This window comes from Mirounga angustirostris, unplaced genomic scaffold, assembly GCF_029215605.1.
Source record: "Mirounga angustirostris isolate CCGP_5_RB_7025 unplaced genomic scaffold, mMirAng1.0.hap1 SCAF_3, whole genome shotgun sequence".
In the NCBI taxonomy this organism is placed as follows: Eukaryota; Metazoa; Chordata; class Mammalia; order Carnivora; family Phocidae; genus Mirounga; species Mirounga angustirostris.
This window is the reverse complement of record NW_026991711.1, coordinates 126,781,071-126,794,450: the sequence shown is the minus strand read 5'-3', so window position 1 is coordinate 126,794,450 and position 13,380 is coordinate 126,781,071. Positions and strand designations below refer to the sequence as shown.

Genomic DNA, 13,380 nt, shown 5'->3' with positions numbered 1-13,380 from the left:
TTATCAAACATGTATTAGGCATAATCTACATGACAGTATTCTGCTAAGTACTGGTGATAGAACAACGAAAAGACATACACTGTACTCTCAGATGATGAGAAGGATCACTGTACAAAATACAGGAAGAGAGGAAGTAGTATCTGAGCCAGTCTTATTTGATCAGTTTGGTAGAAGAAAGGAAGAAACTCTAGAAACAATGTAGGCTAAGAATAAAAAGTAGAAATAAATATGACAATAACGACTAGCCTGGCTAGAGCCAAAGGCCTATACTAAGTGAAAAATAAAATTGGAGTTACTTTGTGGTGTGTTTTGGGGCGCCTGGGTGGCTCAGTCCGTTAAGTGTCTGCCTTTCTGCTCAGGTCATGATCCCAGAGTCCTGGGATGAGCCATTGTGTCGGGCTCCCTGCTCAGCGGGAGTCTGCTTCTCCCTCTCTCTCTGCCCCTCACCACACTGCTCTCTCTTGCACGTGCGTTCTCTCTCTCAAATAAATAAATGCTGTCTTTTAAAAAAAATTGTGGTGTGTTTGGATTAGTAGGAAGTATGGATCTGAATTATATTTTGTGATAGCATAAAAAATCATTCATATATCATGACAAATGCTCTACCTTTAGTGAACTAGGTAGCATCTGTTACTATATCCACTTCTGAGGTAAAATCTGTATCTATGTAGGAACCCTCAAATAGCTCAAAGTATGAGCAACAGCAGAGAGCCAATGTTCACAAAGATGGTTAGAGTATTACAGAAAATATTCAGCAATTTTAGAATTCATAGATCTTAAAAAATGGAAGGGACTTCAGCAATCAAGTCTGACCCCTTTATTTTATCCAAGAGGAAAATAAAGCCTATAGAACTCAGACCACTTTCTTCTTTAATTACTAATATAACAGATAATGCTGCAAATGTTCAACACACACCCACACCGCCCCCCCCCACAGTACTCTGAAAGCCATAAAATGTGATGTGTCTAAGAGGTATGTATTAAAATTTCCAATAGAAGAACCAGTACATACAACTATTCACTTTAACAATGAAAGCTAAAAAGGAAAAATGGGGAGGAGGAGGAGTCTATATAGAATTCATATAAATAATGGGATGCGACATGTTTTTATCAGAATGTTTGATTCAATATCTCTAAGTGACTTATCTAAGTTATTATAAAACACAGAACTTTTGATAGAGTAACCTTGGATTTAGAAGATTATATTCTGGAGATACAGATATTGTGGTTTTAGAAAAGTTTTATTTCAAATTTTAGCATGCATCAGAAGGACCTGGAGGTCTCCTTAACAGATTTCTGGGCCTATCCACAGAGCTTTGATTCAATAGGTCTGGAATGTGGTCTAAGAATTTGCATTTCTAACAAGTTGCCAGGTGTTGGCTGACGCAGCAGAGGTCCTAGAACTACGCTTTGAAATATGCTCGCCTTACTCTAAGATTCAATTAGAAATAACATTTGCCTGTGTAATAATTAGGCCATGCTTCTCCAATCCACAACCAATTCTCATCTTTCTAAGCAGTAAGACCTGCTCTGTAATTTGTTTAATTGCATTAATTGCACTTGTTCTTAGTTTGCTTTTGCATCTTCTTGGCCTTGCTCATGATCCTTCTTCATACAGATCACAAGTCTCACTTGCCTCTTTTTGTTTTTTTTTTCCATAGCATTACATGTTAGAGTGAACTTCCTGTAAACCAAGAAGTGTCAATATCATGATCACTGCCCAAAGCTCAATTTCCAGGATTTATCTAACATTAACTGCCTTCTACCCCCCACCCAGGAGCAAACGTTCTGCTGGGGCTTTCTGCTTTTAACAGCCGCCCTTTTGTCAAATGTGTACAATGTCCTAGAGAATATTTAAGTAGGAAGGAAAGCATGTTGGTACTCTGAGCACATTTGGACATCCAGAATTTGATTCTGCAGTCTTCCCTTTACACAGAGCAATGTGCAAAATGTCAGGGTTCCAATATTCATTTCTATCCTGATTATAATCCTTTCTTTCTAAAAACTGAAGCATATGCATATGCATATGCATGAAGTACATGAAAATTTGGAACAGAAGCTCTGCGACCTTGGACTGGCCTGTGTAGCTATTTATTCTGCTTAACTCATTATTGAATTTTAAGGTCAAACTAATGTTTTCTCAATGCCATAAGACCAGAAGCGGGCTACTGATAAGAAAACCCTGGAAGATAAAGGTACAAGCTTGTAACTATCATCGAAAGGACAAGAGGTGAGCCTACTTTAAATTCGAGTCTCATGAAGCTGAACATTTTCTGCTATTTACCATCTTTCCAGATCACAATCAAAGTTACTCAATTAATTTGAGCAATTGCAGAAATGCTGCATTTCTGGAGAACTTGTCCATTTACCACCTGAATGCACAATTTCTTAGAAGACTGGGCCTTGGTATAAGACGCCACAGTAAGAAGATCACATCCATCAGTGGAGTCCATAGCCTCAAGAAAATGAAATACTGAGATCTGGGTGACCAAAAGGAAAACCAACCAGAATTTAAGTTCTAGTGCAATCCTTCTTAAATCTTCCAGCTCGCTATACTGATCATACACTTTTAGTAACTAATTCCAAGTTAGAAAGTGAACATCTTTAAACTTCCTTTTCTTTCTCCAGTTGTCATATGGAGAGTTATCTTTCTTTGCACTCGTCGGAACTATATTTAAAAGTTCAATAATGAATTGTGTTTTCATTGTATTATTGATTCTCTTGTTTCTTTCCATGCACTGAGATTCACATGCAAGCATCATCACATTAATCTATTTCAGATTTTAAAGGTCTATACATCTTCCTGATTAAGGTATTGCATGGCATTTCCCCCTACTTTTTCTGATATTCAGATCTGAAGGATACAGTGGTAAATTTGCCTCAATAAATCTTTATTTTTGCATCCTTTTGGAAAACATGAATTCTAGGAAATCTAGTAATATTTGATTACTTCTAAAATATGTATCTTCATAATCAGAAAACAGTAAACACCCATTGGAGTACAGTGGATCTATGACAAAAAAAATTTAGAAGCTTATTGAATAGGATCTCTGCCTATCTGAGATTAATAAACTTCAAAATGGACACGTAGCACACATACATATACTATACATATGAAGTGTCAGGAGTAGTTTTGGGCAATGGAAATGGCAGATGCAAATAAATTTATGATTACTATCAAATTTGTTCTCACCTACTTCATAGACATATAAAGGGAGAATCTAAAATTTTCCTTAAATGACAAAAGGGAAGAATATTAAACATAATATGCTATATATACATATCATTTTTCATTTTACAAAGTTCTAGAAGGGCAAGAATGTTCCATGGTATGGATATGGCCTAAAGAGAATGCTGTGAAAGGGATGAATATATGGCTGGGGCTCTTGTTAACCTTTTCTATGGAAGTAGTAGAGACATTTGAACAGGAAATCAAAGCAGGAAAATAAAGCAAAATTACATTTATAAGTTACTGCCTTAGTATACTTAATAGTACTCTCATTATCAGAAAGACTGAAGGGACATGGTCAATGAGTTTTATATTCAAAACTGTCTTCTTTGGAATTTAAACTTTCTTGAGGATTATCTTCAACGTGCATAATCTTAATCACATCAAGTATGGATAATTTAAACCTGCAGAATTTTTATATTCCAGTGTCCATCTTATTCACATTTAATTTATACCAAATTCTGTCATATTCTTCTTGAATGGTATCTGAGGAGGAGACCAAACCTTTACCGAAGTCCTAAAAAGAAATATCCTAGTTAAGGCATTGTTTTAAAAAATCTCTCATACTTAAATAAGAATATGTCAAACAGAAAAATAAAGAAATAATGATTTTATATATTTTTAATGTTGTATTAATATTACTAGAAGTATGTTTCTAAGTATTCCTTCTCCATTATTTGGGAAAATTGAAATAACTGTGCAAAATTAAGATACATCATCATAATGATGTGTACATGCACATATAAGATACATCATCGTGATCGATCTCTAAAGTGGGCATCCATTGTCCGCGATGGGACGCCACCAGTCACATACTCGATAGCCATATTTGTAAAAACCTCTGAGGAGAAATTTCGTTAGACTTTGTGGCCTAATCTGACTTCACCTAATGACTGAGTAAAACCTAGAACCATTCAAATGTTTGCAAACAAATTCCCCAAAGGAGAGAATATATCCATGGTTTGAGAAATTATGCTGTAGACAGGAAACTGAGCATATCTACAGACCATCTTGTAGAAGAAGGAAAAGTGGGAAGAATCCTCACCAAATATTTTCTTTCATCTTCATTTCTATTCACATGGAAATGTTCTTATGTTTTACAATCTATGGACTCAATCATTCCAGTAAAAGGTATACTGGTCATTTTTTGTTTTCATTTAAACTCTTTGTAGTTTTTATAGAAAGCACATTTTAAAAATATTATGGTTATTAGCCTTCAAAGGAGACCCAGACTTACATATGAACTTTAGATATGCCATTAAACTTAAAACAAATCATCTTAATGCAAGAAACAGAATAGGATAGATCAGTTAGTCCACGGAAGTAATTAAATCCCCAAATTTTCTCAAACTACATTTACTCAATCTTAAATCACTCTGAAAGCAAATCAGATCATAAACATTTCATCTATTTCAAAAATAACTAATTTTATCTTTTGATTAGAATTAGAATCTTGCCATTAAAAATTTGTTCCTTAGAAAAATATCAACAAGAATACTGTCTCTTTCATTCCTTCTCACATATTCAACCAAAAAGCAACCATTGCTGGACGATAACTCAGAAATAGTTAAGCATCAGTAAGGTTCTGCCATCCACAAGGGAGGGAATAGAAAAGCAAAGCTCACAATTTGGATAATGAAGTACAAAGTGTTTGCATATTTCACAAGGGTTTGGTTTTCTCATGTAAGATCTGTGTTCTCTCTGTGTTGAAGTTTCAACTTTAAGATTTTAAGCATTAATCTTCCAAATATTAATAGTCCACCTGTGGTTGTTAGTAATCACTATCTAAAGATAAACAAAATGATTTGGTTTTGCAAGGAGCTGTTACTGTGCAAGTGTCCTATTTGTTTCTCTTTGTAAGATACTGATTTCGCTCTGACTTACTTCTTTTTCAGCATCTTCTAGTTTCTTTTTCTTACTCTCGGGCATTAAATCATCCAACCAGCTGAGTTCCCGTTTCGTAAACAAAAAGTCCATCAGCTTTCTTACAAATACCAGAGCTAACACCTGAAGCAAATAATAAAATAATTTAAAACATGGAAAAAAATAAAAATGGGAGAGGTAGCTTTTTTGTTTTTTGGTGGAAACAAGTCAATTTCAATTAAGACTGAGATTCAAGTGACATTTGAAGACATACATGTATAATAGACATTGTATTTTTGCATTCTTCATTTCCTTTTCTTACCACATCCCCAGAATAATAGCTCTGATTTTACCCAGTAAAGGAGTCACTTAAAGAAGCTATCTCAAAAAAAAAAAAGAAAAAGAAAAACCTACAATATATTTGACTGTTTCTTAAATAGATGTAGTTAATAGTTTGCATTATTATAAATGAACATTAAACCATTCTTATCTATTCTGATAGTATTTTGATTTATAGTCATTCAAGTTCACTATATTTTTGGAAGTATTTGAAATTTATCTGAAATATTTAATAAAATTTAATTTTAAACGCCCCTAGTTTTTCAGATTTGCTAGTATATCTTTAATGTCACATTTTGAAAGTCTACATTTTTCTACCCAACTTCAGTTAATTCAAACTGTTACAAGTATTTAGAATGATAGAGGCAAAACTAATATGAATCACTGAAATTCATATGTAATCTCAAATCCTATCTTAGTCACTAGCTTTAGCAGCTAAAATTTACATCATGGTTTCCCATAATTGTTCAAAATGACTCTACTGTTCCAATTTCAGTTTTATATGTTTCCAAATAGAGCAGAAAATCAGAGGAGGAGAAAAAAACTGGACTTAGAAGTTTCATACCATCATGGGAAAGACAATAGCAGCTCTTGAAACTTTTATTATCCACAAAAGGCCAAGGCAACTCATCTGAATCACTGTGAAGAGGTGGACTTTTCGAAGTGGTACATGCCTTAGATATATAAAATCTGGCTGATGTTTTGCAGGCATCCAGAAGAGCTTTATTCTATCAAAGAACTAAAAGATAAACAGACTAAATTGCTTTTTACAGATAATAAAAGCAAGACAAGTAAATGTTTGATATGGTCCAAAATATCATACATCAGAATCACATAATTAAGTTGACAACTGGGCATCAGGACAATGGGATTGTTATGTGTACACTCTGAAATGCACAATTTCAGTTTCATAATATCCCACATTTATATAGCCTTCTAAGGCTATAACTTAGAAGCGTTTAAAAATATTAAAGCCAATGCTAAACTTTGCTACCTGGGAAAGTGTAGCCTTGAGAGACAAAATGTAATCATCATCCTCTTTTTCATTATCACATCACAAAGCTCTTCCTTTTATTTGCCCACTAAACACCATGGTCCATTCTCTGTCCTCTTCTTTCCTGAAAGAGCTCATCCATACCCATGGCTTCAACTTTTACATGCTTGTTAGAGACTCCCAGACCTAGGTTTCTGCTTCAGCGTGCTCTCTCTCTCTCTCTCTCTCTCTCTGTTGCCAGAGCTCCCCACCCACATCCTGCTGCTGAGTGGGATGTGTTGACTCTGCTGTTTTGGTCTCACCACATTGACCCCCAACAAGGTTTTGAGGCTGTCTTTACAAACAAGCTTAGCCACAAAGATTTAACCTAGATGAATTACTGCTAATCAAGTATTTTCCAGAGCAAACTTTGTTAATTTGATTTCTTGTTCAGTTTCTTCTGATGCACTGTCAAGCCAATTACAATTTTTTTCAATTGTATTTTATTAAAATTATTTTCATCTGGAAGAGTTGTTGCTGTTTAAATTTTACCATGAAGACAGTAAAATTATTTTTGGACTATATGATATTATCGTTACACTTTCAATTTTGATTTTATATACCAAAGCAAATTTTCTCAATTCAAATTTTATAGATTAAATTTTCACAAGAAGCTTAAAACTTCAATCATATCTTACTCACTAACAAATTGTGCTGTGTGTTAGTTTTATTTTACATGGACCATTTTCTTTAATTTTTCTCAGGTCGATTTTTACAGTTTCCAATGTTTCCAACAAGAAGTGATTATTTAGGAAATAATGGTTTCAAGCACTGTCAGTTCTATTTCATGCCATTCCTATAGTAATATCTATTGTGCATCTTCAAAAGAATGATATTTGATTTTATTTCTTGGCTGATTTATGAAAAAATTGTAAACAATTCTCATCAAATATTCTAAAATTACTCTAATATGCCAAGGGACAAATATCCATGGAGTTAAGTGTTAGGGTTGAACATCCTTTTTTTTTTTACCAAAACTTGCATATATATATATATATATATATATATATATATATATATATATAAAAGATGTTAATATAATATACAATTAACAAGAAAATGAAATATAAATATATAAAATATATAAAAATATATAAATACAAATATAAATATAAAAATAATAAAATAAATTTTAAAAGGATGTTAATATAATATGTAATATATTGTTAATATATTTAACAATGTAATAGGAACCTCAAACTCAACAAAAACCCATATTTTCTCCTATGTTCCTTGACTTATGGCACAGCCTGCCTGACCCTTCTTCCCTCAGTCATCCAAACCAGAATCATATGCAGTTTAGTTCATCCACTGTTCATGTACTTATTTATATTCATTAATGCCTTCCAAAATCATTTATTGAAATGTACTTCTATGCAAGTGCCAAGTGCTGAATTTCTTTTTCTTGGTTCATCCTTCTCCATATTGTCTCTAAATATTTCATTAGGTCTTCTTATTCCTATCTCCTAAATATCTCTTTAAAATACAGTGTCGTTAAACAAACAAAATTTGGTGATTTGTGGAGGTGGCAATAGGGAAGAAATAAAGTAAAGTCCTCTGGCTTATAACTGAATATTTCAGTTTCTATAGAACTCATTTTTACCAGCCACCATTTCTCCATTTGTGAAGCTGTTATTGCATAAGTGTACTTCAGTGTGTGGGTGCTTCAATTGTTATTGTTTAAATGGCACATTTGCTTTACTTTGGATTCCTGAAGTGTTGGAATGAATATAGATGTGGTTATATATCTGAGTACAGAAACAGCATTCATAAGAACACTGTGATCTGTTTTTTCTGCCATGTTGCACAGTGAGAAGCCTAGATAATATGTTTCATAATATTGCCAAACAATCAGGTAGCATATAAATTCCTTCAACATATAAGGTAACTAATTAACATGCTCCTTCAACTGTTGGTACTCAGTGCATGCATATTACTACTCAAGTAATGATAATCATGATACATGTATCCTGAGTTTTGCACTTGGCTTTTATCTTGTCCTAATATCAATAATATTCCATTCTCCCATGCAGTTAGCCACAAAATCCCAAATAGGAATTTCAACTTCCTGAGTTCAGGGTTCACTTAAATTTTCACTCACCTTGTTTCTCAGTGTTGAGACCCTGCTTACTGTTTCATTTGTGCTATTTAAAACTCATTATACTTTTCTCATGGGCCTTTAATAATGTTTTCCTCAATTTTCATTTGAGAGATTCACACCCCAAATAATTCCAAAACTTGACATTCTTGTTTAGTTCTAAACCTCATGAGTATAAAATCATGTGAGTGGAATTAGGGGGAAAAATCTGTTGAAACCTATCAAAATGATTTTACTTTGTTTCTTAAACTTCTGCTGCTGTATTTATGTGAGCCTGGGGCCTAATAATAAATACTTTTCACTTACAGATGAAACTAGTACTCATGGAACTTTTGCCAAAGGCAAAAAACAGTAAAACAAATAAACAAAACCTCTTCAGTACTCTTCTCTATCTGCCTTACCAAACCAATTCTTTCAAAATACATTTTTCATACATGAAATTATAAATGAGCAAATTAAATCTAATTAGAGTAAAATTTAAATGCATAACACACTTCTCAACCATTTCCCTCTCCCAAGTAAATTTTACCCAAGTGTCAAGAAGAACAGTCATAGTACCTATTTTGGGTGTCCAATTATCTTTCAATGACTTCATATTGAAATTTTGCCTCAGTTCTGAGATCTAATACTTTCCTAAGGCTCAAGTGCTTTTTCTTCTCTCAAAGTAGAAACTGGTTGGTTGTTCATTCAGGAAGAGAGTTTCTGTGCTGTCTGTCCCTCAGTATCAAGAGTTTAGCTAAGCTACCCCATGGTTTTGCTGCCTTGGCATCCATTTTGTTTGGCTAAGCAGCCTGTGGTCACCTAAATCGACGCTAGCTCCTCAGTAGGCACATGCCCTAGATAACAGCCAGCAGAGTCACAAGTAAATGTAAGTTCCTGAGATGAATCCCCCAAATGTCCTTGCAGTCAACAGTCTCCCCTAACTCCCAGGGCCTTCCTTTTATGTGCTCCTTAGATAAGACCCACCTGGGACCTACCAAAACCCTGCTTTTCATTTGAATCGATCAATCAGCCTTAGACCAGGAACCCCAAACCACTCCACCCACAAATCCTAATAAAGGCATGTGCCCCAGGTCTTCATTCTTTCTCTGTCTGCCCTCTGCCTTAACTTCCCCATTCAGACCCTTAAGGTACACCAGGTACTTCCTCCAGGACCTGTGAGTAATAAGTTATCTATTTCAATTTCTCTTCTAGTCTATCCTTGAACCACAGCTTGCCATCCAGCACCCTGTGCTCCACTTCACATGTGTTAATTTGAGACATTCATAATAGTCAGGTGACTTTTCTTTCATGTCTTTGAATAGCAATGAGACTAGCTGTGTCATAGAAAAAGCAGCAGTTTATGATTTCCTTTTGGTCAAGAAAAAAATAAACTATACTTTACAATAAATAACCCTCAAAATTAGTCTCCTTTCAAGAAAATTTAAGTGTTTTAGATCAATGATGTTAGGTTATAAGACAAGATTTTTCCCACAGGCAAATTTAAGTAGAAATCTGCTTCTTTCTTCGTGTGGCTTTCTTCTCTGTGTCTCTCTGTGTCCTCTCTTCTTATAAGGACCCCCATCATTGGATTTAGGGTTCACCCTAAATGCTAGATGAGCTCATCTTGAGATCCATAATTAATCCATCTTCAAAATCTCTATTTGCAAATAATGTCACATGCTGAGATTCCAGGTGGACATAACTGGGGGAAACACTATTTAAACCACTATAGTATGATGAGCATGAATAATTTGCCCACAATCTCTGCAAAGATTTAGAATACAATTGTGGTCATTTTAAAATGTGTCCACAAACTCTTCAGTACTGTTCTCTTCAAGAGAAGGAGTCTAATTTCCTTCCATGTGTGCAAGCTAGACATAATGACTCACCTCTAACAAACAGAAGAAAATGGAAGAGCCCATGTGTAACTTCGGAGACTAAGTCAAAAGGCACAGCGACTTCACCCTCACTCTTTCTCACATCGCTCACTCTGATGGAAGTTAGCTTTCAGGCCATGAGGGTACCTAAATGTCCTGTAGAGAGCCCGTCTGGCAAAAAACTGAGGCCTCCTACCAACAGCCACAGAGGGACCGATGCCTTTTCCCCATAGCTGTGTGATAAGCCATCTTGGACATCGGTCCTCCAGTCCTAGTCAAGCTGTCGGATGCCTGCAGCCCTTGCCCACATCCTGACGGCAACTACATGAGACATCTTGAGCCAGAACCACCTGGCTAATCTGTTCCCAAATTTATGTCCCACACAAACTGTGAGATAATAAATGTTCGTTGTTTAAAAGCCACTAATTGTAATTTGTTATGAATTGTTATGTAATTTGCTAATAGAAAATTAATACAACTATATTTAACCAATACTTATTTAAACAACTAATAAGCTTCCCTTTATACCTTGAAATTGCCTTACTCTAGGGGCACCTGGGTGGCTCAGATGGTTAAGCGTCTGCCTTCGGCTCAGGTCATGATCCCAGGGTCCTGGGATCGAGCCCCACATCAGGCTCCCTACTCAGCGGGAAGCCTGCTTCTCCCTCTCCCTCTCCTCCTGCTTGTGTTCCCTCTCTCACTGTGTATCTCTCTGTCAAATAAGTAAATAAAATCTTTTAAAAAAAAAGAAAAAGAAATTGCCTTACTCTATACCTTTATTTTTAGTTTAATTTTAAAAAAAAGAATTCTATAAATATAATTGTACCAATTATACCAATAGTAGAAAGACAAACATGAAAGGGAAAAAAAAAATCACCCAGGATCTCACTACCTTAATAAATTGTTTTCATTTCTCTACCTTCCTTTTTGATCCATTCACACTCACAGCTTTATAAACGTATATGGTAGGTAGAGCTTGTTTTCCTACTTTTTTGCTCTGCATTAAGCCATAAGCATTTTTTACCATGTTTCTTTTATGGCCATCATAATTACCAATCTTAAATGACTGTAACATAGACCACTTAATTATTTTACTGCTGATGGATAATTGGGTTATTTCCAATATTTTGATAGTATGTGTTACAATGAACATCTTTGTGCATACAGTTCTTCTTTTCTGTTCCATATACATGATTACAGTATCAAAGATTAAAAGTATTTGGATATATTTTGAAATGTACTGCTATTAGTTTTCTAAGAGGGTTGTAAAGTCTAAACCTTATACAGTTTTAATATAACTTATGGTAAACAAAAATACCTTAAAATTATGAACGAGTTTGAAGAAATTTAACTGTGGTGTGAAATCTCCTCCTCAGATGATGTCATTTTCTTAACTATCACATGATTTAGCATCAATAGACTTAAGATAAGTCATCACAGATGTGCGTGGTTTACTGTAAGCAATTTACCTGAATTCCCTTTAGAGATGAAGCACCCATATAAAGAAACACTCCATATAGAACTGGCATGGGAATAAACTGTAAAAGAACAATTAGAGAAAAGATACAAGTTATTTTTCAAATAACTGGTCATGCTATTTTTCACTTATCAAAAAAAAAAAACACAGAAAAATAAATATTTTAGAAGCAATATAGGGCAGAGCCAGAAGCCCCAGGTTCAAATCCTAGCTCTAGCACTTTTTAGCTGCATAGCCTTAGGTAAACTACTTAAGCTCTCTGTGCCTTAGTTTTCCTGTGTGTATATAAAAAGGGATGGTAATAATAGGGTTGTTATGAGTATTTAATAGGTCAAAACCTATAAAAGGGCATATAAAATACATAATAAACAATAAAAATTAACTATTATTATTATGTTACTTTAGGGAAACTTGAATTTTGTTTCACAATGGTAAGATATTTGGATTAAAGATGAAGAATGGAACTAACATCTAGATGTTCTGACATTATACCAGATATTTGCAAACATGTGGACTGTTCAGTTTTTCTCTTTTTATTGGAATAGCTCAGCATAATTTTAGCTCTATAATTACCTATATAACAGAGAAATTAATTCTTGCAAATGTACTTACATAAATGATTAAATATAAATAAACTTATATAATGATTAAATCATCCTGTTAGAACTTCCAAATTATAGACAATTAAATGAGTTATAATTTAGAATACAATTGACACACCTTGGTAATATCTGCCAAATTCTATGACAAAATAATTACTCTTTAATGCTCTTCAAAATGGACTCAATTATTTTAAATGTGAAGAAAGTAAGTATAAACAATAGTGATGTCCATGCAGTAGTGTCTGAAACATTGAACAGACAAAACTGCATATATGGCCATGACTGTTATGTGGCTCATCTCTGCACCTCTATTTTATTCTAGGTAATGTTAATTGCAAATACATCTGACAAGAAAATAGAGACTTTAGTTCATGTAGGCCTGCAGTGAATTCAGGTCACAAGTCAGTTAGAAATAATGAGTGACTTTTCCCCATAACTTGGTAACTACTTCAAAATTAAGGTAATAATTTACACATCAAATTTTACTTTGCCAGGCTAAATTTCTTCTGTATTTAAGGTTTCCAAAACACAGCACATAACTTCCTCCGTTGAGAAGTTATATAAACATGGTAAAGAAATTCATCACTTTTGTCCCATGCCGTACAATATTTACAAATTGATGGCTTCGATTCAAATGAAATTTCTTTTTTTTTTTTTTTTTTTTAAGATTTTATTTATTTGAGAGAGAGAGAATGAGAGACAGAGAGCATGAGAGGGGGAGGGTCAGAGGGAGAAGCAGACTCCCCGCCGAGCAGGGAGCCCGATGTGGGACTCGATCCAGGGACTCCAGGATCATGACCTGAGCCGAAGGCAGTCGCTTAACCAACTGAGCCACCCAGGCACCCTCAAATGAAATTTCTTAAGCAATAATAAATATATT

General features: G+C 34.4%; 1 protein-coding gene across 3 annotated transcripts in view; it reads right to left on the bottom strand.

Annotated features, from left to right (window-relative positions):
• SLC4A10 (solute carrier family 4 member 10) overlaps positions 1-13,380 on the bottom strand; it is a 306,787-nt gene that overhangs the window by 13,780 nt on the left and 279,627 nt on the right. For all 3 annotated transcript variants that reach the window (XM_045868750.2, XM_045868751.2, XM_045868752.2), the window contains 3 exons: positions 11,891-11,959; positions 5,997-6,170; positions 5,114-5,236 (listed from right to left, as the gene is read on the bottom strand). In XM_045868750.2, the coding sequence (XP_045724706.1) occupies positions 5,114-5,236; positions 5,997-6,170; positions 11,891-11,959 (366 nt within the window). The remainder of the gene's footprint in view (positions 1-5,113; positions 5,237-5,996; positions 6,171-11,890; positions 11,960-13,380) is intronic.